The sequence below is a fragment of the Sciurus carolinensis genome, chromosome 12 (assembly GCF_902686445.1).
Source record: "Sciurus carolinensis chromosome 12, mSciCar1.2, whole genome shotgun sequence".
NCBI classification, from domain to species: Eukaryota; Metazoa; Chordata; class Mammalia; order Rodentia; family Sciuridae; genus Sciurus; species Sciurus carolinensis.
This window is the reverse complement of record NC_062224.1, coordinates 29,295,207-29,307,629: the sequence shown is the minus strand read 5'-3', so window position 1 is coordinate 29,307,629 and position 12,423 is coordinate 29,295,207. Positions and strand designations below refer to the sequence as shown.

General features: G+C 36.9%; 1 protein-coding gene across 1 annotated transcript in view; it reads right to left on the bottom strand.

Annotated features, from left to right (window-relative positions):
- Itga8 (integrin subunit alpha 8) overlaps window positions 1–12,423 on the bottom strand; it is a 178,277-nt gene that overhangs the window by 128,071 nt on the left and 37,783 nt on the right. Inside the window, exons 5-8 of the mRNA XM_047521245.1 lie at window positions 11,023–11,084; window positions 9,876–9,921; window positions 5,767–5,892; window positions 4,773–4,817 (exon numbers count right to left, since the gene is read on the bottom strand). Of these exons, the coding sequence (XP_047377201.1) occupies window positions 4,773–4,817; window positions 5,767–5,892; window positions 9,876–9,921; window positions 11,023–11,084 (279 nt within the window). The remainder of the gene's footprint in view (window positions 1–4,772; window positions 4,818–5,766; window positions 5,893–9,875; window positions 9,922–11,022; window positions 11,085–12,423) is intronic.

Below are 12,423 nucleotides of genomic sequence, written 5' to 3'. Positions count from 1 at the left end.
AAAATTTTTTCAGCTCTCATTTCTATAAATATAAACTATCTTTTAGATTAGGGTTTAAAATTAGTATAATTTAAAGAAAATGGGCATGGAATAGATTCCTAGTCTATCCAAATTGCTACTTGTCCTCCAAAACAGCTCCTAAAGGTACAGCACATATTCTTGCATTAAGTGTTATCTGATGTTCTGTGCTTTGACAGAGTTGGGTGTGTATAGTGTTAGCATTAATTATCCGGAAGATTCACTTAAATCAGATGTTAGCTATTTCAAATGTAAATTCATTTACCCAGGTGACAAATATTTACATGTGACCATAGGATATAGCAGTGAATAAAACAGACAAAATGCCTTGGTCTCATGGAGCTTATATTCTAGTTGGAGAAGGCAGTCAATTAAAAACTAGAATCAATAAAATGGCATAATAGGATAAAATAAATGTTGCAGAGAAAAGTTAAATGATGAATTGATAGAGGGGGTGTTGGAGTTAGGATGGGGAAGGAAATGCAGTTTATTAGGGTAGTCAAGAGAGACTCAGTGACTAGGTAATACTGGAGCAAAGACTGAAGAAAAGGAAGAAATAATTATTGTAGATTCTGGGAGGAGTCTGTTCTAGTTACAGGGAACATCAAGGGCAAAGGCCTTCAGGTGGGAGTGTGTTTGGAGTTACTCAAAGAACAGCAAGTTGACCAAAGTGACTTGAGTAGAGCCAGTGAGGGGTAATGGAACAAGAGATGAGGCCAGATTGAGGCCAATGAATGGAGCCGTTTAGGTCATCATAAAGGCTTGGGTTATAGGCTGAAGGAGTAGGGAAGTCATCGGGAGAAAAGAATTTCCGTGATCTAACGTCTGTTTCTGAAATTGTACTTGATTTCTGGATTTAGGACAGACTGCAGGAGGGCATGGGTGAAGCAGGGAGACCTGAACGGATGCTCATGCAGCAATAATGGTGTGAGATGATGGAAACTTGGATCGGAGTAGAAGATACGCAGGAGGAAAGAAGTGAAAGAAGTGGTCTGGTTCTGGTTCTATTTTGAAGGTTTCATTAGCAGGATTTGATTATGGATTGGATATGGTGAGAGAGCACTTGGCTGACTTTCAAGGTATCTGACTTGAGCAACTTAGGGAAGACCCTGCCATTAGGTTGCCCCTGGGAGGGCAACAATGGGGGACCGCACCTCTTTCTGTGGGAATGGCAGACCTTCAGTACCAGCACATCAAGTTTGGGATAGCAGCTACTCCATTAGAGATAGAGTAGGAAGCTGGATCCATGAGCCTGGAAATCAGCCTAAGCTGGAGAAATGAGGACTAGGAGATTACCAAGAGAGAACTCGAATTCTGTAGAAACAGTTCGTGGATTTAGTCCTGGGTCACTCCAGTGAGGTGAGGGAAATGAAAGAGTTTCCAGGGCCCTGGAGGGAAGCCAAGTGGAGAGACGAGAAGCAAGGGATCTGGGCCACCTGGTGCTCCTGAGGTTCAAGGAAGATGAGCCACATGGAGGCCCCTGGTTTGCTGGACAAAATCAGAAGAAGCACAGATCAACAGGCAGAGGCTGAGGAGAAGGGAACTGAGGAACTGTCACACAGAGAATACAGGAGGAGAAAAGTGACAATTCTTTCACTGCAGAAAAATAGAGGTGTAAGCCGTAGCTGCAGGGGGAAGTGGGACAAGTGGATTTTTTTAAAATGGGAGAAATAACAATATGATTGTATGCTAGTGAGAATGATGCAGGAGAAAGGAAAGAAATGATTCTACGAGAGATAGAAAAGCAAGAATTGCTGGAGTCTCATCTCTGAGGCCAACAGCAAAAGGGGCCCAGCAGAGGGGTTAGCTGGAGAGAGCATGTGAATAGTCTACCTACAGCAACAGGAGGGAAAGTGAGGTGTGCTCTTGAAGAACAAGATAAGGTTCTAGTCAAGGAAGCTTCTAGCACTTGTAGTACACAGTCCAGTTTTCAGTCATCTTTTTTTGGAGGGTATTAATTAAATTCTCCTGACACTGAGAACAAACCACAATCTAATATAATGGAATCGACTGATTTCAGGGTCAGACTTGTCAACTCCAGCAGCTTCAGGGGTATTATGTCATTTGAGATGTAGGGCAACCACTACTTCTCATATCCCACAAACGTTTAAAATCTTGTTCCCAAAAAATCAACTGTTGTAACCCAGTAACTTTGGAATCTGCAACCTCCCATGACCACACCACTAAGGAGCTATTAAATGAAATGTTGACTAAAGATGTTTATAATCATTTGTAAATGATTAGGACAGTTTAATTACTGGGGTCAAAGGCAAATTAGAACTGTCACTCAACTACACAAATTTTCACTTGGGAAAATAGGGGACTTTTCTTAGATCTGTTCCAATAACTCATGGTGAAACCTTCAGAAGTTTCTTAATATCAGCAATATGCTCAGGAAAAATTTAGGTCTTTGACCTGGAAATTTGTGAACAGTGAGAAGCAGAAAGGAGACTAGTATTCATTGAAAGTCTTCTCTTAAATAAGCAATATACCATGTGATTTATCATATTTCCCTCATTTAACCCCTAAGGAGGAGGGATTGATATCCTATTTTGATAGGGAAATTCAGGCTTAGAGATTCAGTCACTGGAGAGGTCATAGTTGGTGAATAAAAGAAATCAAGAATTGTCAAGTCAATGTTCTTTCTACCATTACAATTACTTTCTTGATATGGGTCAAGTTCAGATCACTTTCTTGGGTCTTAGCTCACCACATCCGATTCCAAAATAAGATCAGAGGTTTTAAATCTTCTTAAGTCATGAACACATTTGAAATTAAAAGAAACTTATTCATCCTCTCAAGAGAAAAATTCAAATACATATAAACTTTGCATATACATAATTCTTAAGAACTCAAAACCAGTGAAGCCCATCCATGAAACACCCAACAGTCCAAAGATTCCATATTAAAAACCGTTCATCTAGAGGACACCAAATCTGTTTTTGTAGCATTCTAAGTCCCTTGTGTCCAATTAAGTAAAAGTGAATATGAACAGCCTTGGTTTCATAATGGCCTAGTGAAGTGATTGTAGTATGCTTTCACAGAAATTTTATTTTAGATATCCTTAGAATTTTGATCCATTTTCTAAATATTCCCAAGATCCAATAGAAAATCACAATTATTTTCTACCACCTTCCCTGAGAAAGTGCTGATGTGCATCAATCACTAATTTCCTTGAGTCAGAACTGAGTACTATATTGGAGGGTTTTTTCAATAAGTGCCTTAATTCTATGATAAAAAAAAAAAAGAAAAAAAGAAAATCATGTTGGGCATAGTGGTGCATGCCTGTAAACCCAGTGACTCCAGAGGCTGAGGCAGGAGGATTTTGAGTTTGAGGCCAGCCTCAACAACGAGCAACTTAGTGAGACCCCGTCTCAAACTAAGTAATAAAAAGGACTTGGCTGTAGCTTAGTGGTAAAGCACCCCTGGGTTCAATTCCCAGTAACAAAAAAAAAAAAAAAAAAAAAGAAAAGAAAGAAAGAAAGAAAAAAAAAGAAAAAGAAAGAAAAAAGCATGAATCTTGCTTTCAAGGAGCTAGATGGAACAGCCAGGGTGGTGGTTCACTTTGCTTGCTTTCTCCCTTCCTTTCTTTTTGTTTTGTTTTGCAGATCACAAGCATAATTGGATTATATTTATTCCTCTGCTTAAACCATTCCTGGCTTCTCCCATGAGTTCTGCATAAATTCTAGAATCTTTTTCATGACCTACAAGACCCTACATGATCTGGGCCCTGTCACCCATTCTCTAAACCAATCTTATTTCATTATTAGTAACAAAGTCCAGCCAGTCAAAATGAATTCCTTGAAAATTTCAATCTTTTACACACTTTAGAATGCAAAATTGGCTTTTATCACAATATTTCACACAATTTCAGATTAGGTATTCTGTGTTCATTAGCATCTGTCAACCCCAGGAGATGGAAAACTCTGAGATTAAGGACCATTTGTTCACCTCTGCATGTCCCACACTTAACACACAGCACGCACACACACACACACACACTCACACACACACGCACACACACACACACAAAGCTCCATGAATGAATGGCAAATGCTATAGGAGAGAGAAAAGCAAGATAACATAGGAGTTTACAGAAGAAGGTTAAGGAAGGATTTCTGGAGAAGACATCATCTGAAATTGGCTTAAAAGAGATAAATAAATAAAAGCACTTGGCCAACAGAAGATGGGGATGGATACAGGATTAGAGGACTGAAAACAGACCCAACAGCCAAAGCGAAGAACAGAGGACAGGAGAATACATGTCACATATGAGAATAGGCATTAATTTGTGCTGTTATTTTGAGACTGCACACCTCCAAAGGGAAAAAGAGAAATAATGTTGGCATGAGCTATAGGAGTCAGATGGAGAGTCCATTTTGGACACATGCAATATAATATCTTAGAAGTTAAAGTAAGAAGAGGGATCTTAATTTCTCAAATTTGATCTGTTGCTAATAGCATGACTATTGTCTAATTCATTTAACCATTTGTATATTTTTCCTGCATAACATAGGATGACTGCCCTAATTTTGTTGCTTAAGGTTTATATCAATTCCTATGGAATTTATTGAGACTGAAAATGCTATACCAATACATATATATTTTCCACAAAATATTATCATTATATATTTGGGGTTCCATTTATATACATGGTGTATAGCAAAGAAAGCATATTTATAAAAGAACTTTTCATGTCATTTTACCTATTCTCCATGCTTTTAGAATGACTTAAGTTCAGTGATTTCTCTCACCTTGCTGAGAGTCTCCTGTGAATTCTCCAGCAGCAACTGAGTATCCTGTTTAAAAATAAAAAAAGAAAGAAGCTGTAATCAGACTAAATGAGATAATCTAGAAAGAAATGAAAAAATACTATAGTACTTCTTTATTCAGAAATCTTTATCAACATTATGAAATAAAAGCTAGTGGTTTAATAAGGGGGAAAAGCAATTCACACTACTCTCAATACTTTCATACTAAGTCCTAGATGCACTGACATTATGTAGAAACATGCAAAAAAAAAATCAGATTCTGAAGTCAATTTTCAAAGCATGAATATTTCATGCTCTGAAAATGGCAGCTATTACATGGTAAGAGTTGCCGATTCATCATGATGAGGCGTGATACTCTGAAAGATATCCTTTTTGCTCAAGTTTAACTACTTCTGATCATCAACAAGTCCTGCTTCCTAATTCCTTTAGTAATTACTTTTCACAAATTTCGCTTAGCTCCAAAAGGAGGTACTAGCTGTTCTTGTAAAACGTAACTACCATTTCTAAATTTTTCAAACAAGATGCCACTAGAATACCAAAGGTGGGAAAGAGTAGTGATGGAATGATGTTGTGTGGTTTGCATATGATAAAGTTTGAGAATATTATAGCAGCTGGAAAATCTCTTGTTGCTGATCTAGACACTGGATAGGGCCACCACCATGTAGTCCCTGTAGCATCAGTAGCAGCCCTGATGGCGTCTACTATCAGCACACTATTTTGTATGCAAAAGACTGTTATGGATCCTACAGAATAGTTGCACAAAAACAAACAAAATAGCTGCTCAAATTATGTAAATATACAACATGACTTAAAAAAAGGTAGTTGTATTTAAAGAGAAAAGCTAAGCATTTACTCTAAACTAATAAGGAAAAAAAACTTATATGAGATGACACATGACATCAAATCAGTGGGATTCGCCTCTACTTTTTATCTGCTTGTTCTTCGAGAAAAAAATATGTAAAGCAATGGATCTCACCAAGGTAACTATCATCATAGGAAGCTGGAGCCACTTCTGTCTGCTTTTCTCCTGCCAGTTTCCTTAGAATATCCTTGAATGAGTAATTTGCGATAATATCTGCAATACTGGCGGTGATCACTTGACCTGTTTTAAACAAATTAATATGTTAACTGAATGAAAGCAAGAGGCAGGCCCTCAGCAAACCCAGAACCACACGCTCCCTTGAAAGTGAGCATGGAATTGCTTGCATTCTTGATGATAAATTTTCCATCCTGCCACTAGAACTGAGAGGTAGAGTTGATTATAGTTGCACAGAAGACCAGAGATGAACAACAACGTTTTATGTCTTCCTGCTGCTTGCAGCATACATACTCCCTTCACCTTCAATTTACATAATTAAATTTTTTATTCTAGAATATTCTAGCTAGAAGGAAACTTTGAAATCATCTAACCTAATATCACTTCTTATAAATGGGGAAAATGAGGCTCAAAGCCTTTGAATGCATTCTCTAAGTTCACATGATTTTGCAAGTAGGATATCTGGCATGATGACCAAGGTCTCCTTTGGCATTCTAACAAGATTTTTTTGTAATCCTGTGAAGTACAGATGGAGTATTAAATCTAAATTACTTATATTCAATAGACTGTAAACGTATCACTTAAGTTAAAGGAAGGAATCACATGATCACTGAGTTGTTTGCTTTTTATGCTGAAATATATTGAGAAAGCATAAAATGATGACAGTAGGAAGCATCTAGGTTCAATGAGATTCAGAATTTTAGCAATAAAGGAATTCAACATTGATACGATAAGAAGTTCTGCTAATCTCTCCCAAATAAAGACTCTTGAAAGTCTCAAAATATGAAGTATTGGGGTATGTGAGAATGTAACAGATAGCTATTTTCCACTATAGTTTCTATGCATTCACATCTTTTATGGACATCTAGGGCAAAAGTGTGATCACAAGCTCTTTGGAAGAAAACTGGAGAAATGCTTTCAAAAGACTAATATTTAACATCAATTTTGAAGCCAAATTATTCTTTAGAAACTCACACATAAAAGTTCCCACAATCTTTCTGTTTGAAGTCCAAAAGAAAAAAAGAAAAAAAGAAAACTTTCAAACGAAGTCATACATATTCCCAAGTCACCAGGACTGAAATGACTGTTCTGCTATTAGACAATGGTGTTTACACATGGATTTATGAACAATATCTGTAGAGTTTGCCAATTTTCTTTGCATTAAAGCTCTGTAACCCCTTCCCTTCCTCCCACATACATTCTGCCTTTGCTTTTTTCCTTCAGCTGGTTCTATAAATATAATTTTAAGCCTGTATAAAAATGAATTATATATCTCTAATATTTCTATATGTCCTTGCCAGAACTGATTTACACCAAATCATTTATATCAGACATTTCCCCAACTTAAACAAAGGAATGGATTATGCAAAATTAACCAAGTGAATTAGAAGATAATCTTTGAAAAATAAACATAATTTTATATCTATCTCTTGCAAAACATATAATGTTGTTCAGTTTGCAAAATAACCTTTAAAGACCATAATGTTAATCATTGAATATTCACTATTACGTGTGTGAATTAAGCTTAAGAGCAATTTCATATAAAATTTTATCATAAACTCATCTTCCTGGATCTTTCCCATTGACTTTTAAATATTATCAGTCTCTTCCATTTAATAAAAAAAAAAGTATTCCTCATCTATACATTTGTCTCACATTCTACTGTTATTTTATCCTGAACTTTATAGCCAAGATTTATTCTAAATTCTCTGTATTCTTCAGTCATTACCAGTATGCAAGTGACATAAGGTTATCTTTCACCCACAATATCTTCCTAGAACTTAAGCCTTGATATCTAAATACTTAAGTGAAAAACTTTTGGATGGTCCGATGTTTCTATACTCGACATAACCAAAAGCAAACTCAACAACTTCTCTTTCCAACTCCTTCCAAATCTGTGCTCTTTCAATGTTCTGTAACTCAACAAGTAGTATCCACCCACAACCTTTCAGTTGCAGAAGTTAGTAACATATTCTTTTTTTTTCTTAATTTTTTATTTGTTCTACATGACAGTAGAATACATTTATACATTTTGATAGATCATACAGAAATGGAGAGTAATCTCACATTTTTCTGATTATACATTCTTCTTCCCCTCACCACTATACATTCAATCTATCATTTAGGCTATTTATTTTGCCTTCAGGGTAAGGTATATTGTAAATTTTTCCTTTTTTGGGGGTGGGGCAGGTAGCAACTGAACCCAGGGCACTCAACCACTGAGCCACATCCCCAGGCCTTTATTATTTTTATTTTGAGATAGAGTCTCGCTAAGTTCCCAAGGACCTCACTAAGTTGCTGAGGCTGGCCTTCAACTCGCCATACCCTTGCCTTAGCCTCCTGAGCTGGGATTTCAGACATGTGCCACCATGTCTGGCAATTTTTTCCTCCTTTTCAATATATACATCTCTATTCTTAAGGAGCAAACATGTCCACCTGAAACCTATAGCTAGTTGAACTTAGAAACTTATAGTTAGCTTATAACTTTATAACAATCTTATGACTAGTTTACTAATATTTCACTTTGGCCAACTTCCAATCAGCTTTCCATATTGTAGCCAGAGTGATGGTCTTAAAAAATGAATTTGATCATAGCATGCCATGCATAAAATTCTCCAGCACTTTCCCATTTTTCTCAGGATAAATACCACCACCTCAGTACTCCAGTTAAACCCACCCTTTTATACTCTCTAAACCCACCAGCGGTGTCTTGTTTGTAGGACAGTGACAATGCTGTTTACCTTGGCCTGCAAGACCTCCGTGGTGGGTAGGACTACTCCATACATCTCTGGCAGCTCTTACTCTACTCTCTTAATCCTAGTCACCTTGACTCTCCTCTGTTCTCACCTGCACTGTTCTCTTTTATGCTGTGGGACAATTGCCAATAGTCCTTCCTCTCTTCACCTATGTAACTCCTACTTAAGGTTCAAATCTCAGTTCAGGGTTGCTTGCTTCCAAATTAGTTGATCTTTGGGCTGCTGGCCTATGCAGAACATTTATAAGAATTAGAAGAGCCAGGTGCCATGGCTCATGCCTGTAATCCCAGTGGCTCAGGAGGCTGAGGCAGGAGGTGACGAGTTCAAGGCCAGCCTCTGTAGTCTACCAAGGACCTAAGCAATTTAGTGAGACCTTGTCTCAAACTAAAAAATTAAAAGGGCTGGGGATGTGGCTTAGTGGTTAAGTGCCCCGAGTTCAATTCCCAATAACACACACACACACACAAAACAACAAAGGCCAAATGTTTCCTCTGATAAGTAGATGCTGATACATAATAGGAGAAGGGATAAGGGAAGAATGGATGAACACTGGATTGTGTAGAGGGAAATGAGGGGAAGAGAGGGGTTTGGGGGAAGGAAAGCTGGTGGAATGAGACAAACATCATTACCCTATGTACATGTATGATTACACAAATGGTGTGACTCTATATCATGCACAACCAGAGAAATGAAAAGTTGTACTCCATTTGTGTACAATGAATCAAAATGCATTCTACTGTCATGTACAACTAAATAGAACAAACAAACAAAAAAGAACTAGAGGGAGTTACCCTATTTGGGTAGGTGCTGTCTTGCACCTGGGTTGGTCTCCCGGTCAGCCAATGATCGGAATACAAAGCTCACCTATTGCAGGCATCCTGTAAAAGCCTCCTATATTTTCATGGCCCTATCATGACATACATCCCTTTCCTTCCCTGTGTATGTCATGACTGGAGTTTCTTAGGTGCTCATGTTACTATTCAATTGACGTCTGGATCTTTCCCCAGGTATTAACCTCTGTGAAGGTAAAACCATGTCTGTTTTCACACGTTATTGTATTCCCAGTATTTAACACAAAACCTGGCGTGGTTTCAGGAAGTTGTTGGGGGAGAAATGAATGGTTAAGTTGCAAGAATATCTTAAAATAGCATTTCTTCAACAAAGGACAAATCATAAGATGCTTTAATGAATAAGCTATGAATAGGGATATAATATTAATGTAATCAAAAGTCAACAGTTGACTCCTTATTAGTAATGATAAATGTGCTTTTCTCCTCTCCTAACAGAACATACCTTGCCAGTAAAAACTTCCAGGTCCTCCTACAATGAGATCTCCATTCTGCAAAACAGAAGCAGCAACAGGAACAATTGGAAAAGAAACACTGAAAAAATTTTAAAGGGTGATAAATCACTACTAATAAGCACTGCTCTAACAATTTGTTCTCATTAAAAGATGATTTTTCAAAGAAGTTCTTGTATCAGAGGCATGCAAGTCATTTTCTTTCCTTTTTAAATTTCTTTTCAATTACTTATTATGTCATCATATTATATAATTTTAATTTGACTCAGGTAAGCTGAACTCTCTCCCTTGAGAATATATAAATTCATTTTTTTGGCACTGCCTCTGATAAACAAAACATCTGCATGTTAAATGCGGTACAATTTAGCAGGCTTTTGAAAAACCTTGGTGATAAAAGGAAAATTCTGTCCTGATTTTTTTCAAGGTCTCAATAATGCCTGGTTTATTTTCTTATATATCTGCAAGTCCACCCCTTCTCAGAAAAGAAAGCAAACCCTCCAGACTAGAAAGTATAAATATGTTTTCATCTGCTTACAGTCCCACTTTTGGTACCCTAAATCTGTAACTCCCTGTGGGGAAAAAATAAAACAAAACAAAAAAGCAATGACAGAAAATACAATGAACAGACAAACAACATATGTCCATGAAAAATTTCTGCTGTATTTCTATTTCAAAACCATAGAATTTTTGTCCTCAAGTATTTGTACTAGACATCTCTGTTTCTAATTTTGTGAAAGGATATGTGAATTTTCATATGTTTAAACAAATCAGTCACAGCTAAGAGATAAAATAATTTATAGATTCTTCTGATCATTCAGAAACACATTTTTTTTCTGAGTTTTTGAGATTTTCATTTACAAACAATTGCTACGGGGATAGGAAAGAAGATGGTTGCTTTTCCTGGTATTCATGTACGTATGTCATTGTATGTGGTTATATCAGTAGATTGTCATGTGCATAGATTCCTTTATAGAAATAAAGAGCCAACTGAAAAAAATCTTAAAAAGTTGCCAGAGATGGATACACAGGTACCTAAGGTTCATTGGCTGTTGCTATTGTGGAGGGGCATGGGAGGTAAAGACAGTTAAAGAGCAACAAACCACATGCAGTGTTAGAAACGGCAAGACTAAAAGAATTCACCTTATAAAAATCCAGACTAAATCCTGCTTGGCAGTAACCTTGGCCTTCAGGATCTGCATTGCCTGGAAAGATCAAGATATATAACTGTTATATAACATCATCATTTCTAAGATATATTTTAATACCCAGTTCAAGATATTTTGTTTTCTCTATAGACTTCTCAACCTAAAATGATTAATATGTGCTTTAATTTAAAAATTCATTCCAAGTAATTTATTAACTATGTTTCCATGTATTTTCTTATTCTCAAATATCATTGTGGTTCTATAGTAAGAGCAATAGGAATAATATCTTTTTGGATCTACTGCTCACATAGAGTACTATTCTACATTTAGGGAATACATCAAAAAACAAGAGTTAAACTGGGTTTTACAAATCATGTTCATTGGAAGAAATAAAATTTCCACCCTTGGACTGTGTTTCAAATTGCCCATGTGGCAGTAAGGTCTCATCTTTGCTACTCCTTCTCGTACATCTGCCTCTCCTAACAGAAATACCTGGAGAAAGACCACCTGTGTTCTTGCTTTCGGCTGGAAGAACACCAAAAAAAGATTTCCATTTTTGTGCTTTTCATTAAGAACTGAACTTAAGATTATTCTATGTTTAGATAAATTGGTAAATTCCATTTCTGATTGCAATGACTCACAGGTACATTGCAATGCTGATGTTCACGAAAGAGACACTCTAGGAATGGTATGTTTTGTATTCTGTTCAGTGTTATTCACTATCAGAATGTCCAAAAAGATCGCATTGTACACTTTTGAAAATTATACACAGACCAGCAGGAGTCCAATAATTTCGTTATCAAAAGTCTTTATGACATTAAGATTAGAAATGTACTGCTTATTCACTTGTACTTTAAAAGTTTCTGTAACTTCTAAAGTGCTTAAATTATAGCCAACATGTAGTGAAGTAGGGGAAATCTTAATAGTTAATATAGCTAGATATGGGCTGGGCGTGGTGGCACCTGCCTGTAATCCCAGTGGCTCAGGAGGTTGAGGCAGGAGGATCACAAGTTCAAAGCCAGCCTCAGCAAAAGCAAGGCGCTAAGGAACTCAGTGAGGCTCCGTTTCTAAATAAAATGCAAAATAGGGCAGGGAATGTGGCTCAGTGAGGAGTGTCCCTGAGTTCAATCCCCAGTACCCCCTCTCAAAAAGAAAAAAAAAAGTGTGTGTGTGTGTGTGTGTGTGTGTGTGTGTGGGTGGGTGTGTGTGTGTAGCTAGATATAAACATGCTATTAATTACTTGTTTTTCTTTTTTTTTTTTTCTTTTTTTAAATCAAGAATGTTCCAGAATGGAAACTGAAATGAGAGGGCAGGAAAGGAAACACACATCATCACAGGAAACACTCATAGGCTGGATGTGGGCCTGTTCCAGAAGCTTTCTGAAATGGATCTGGTC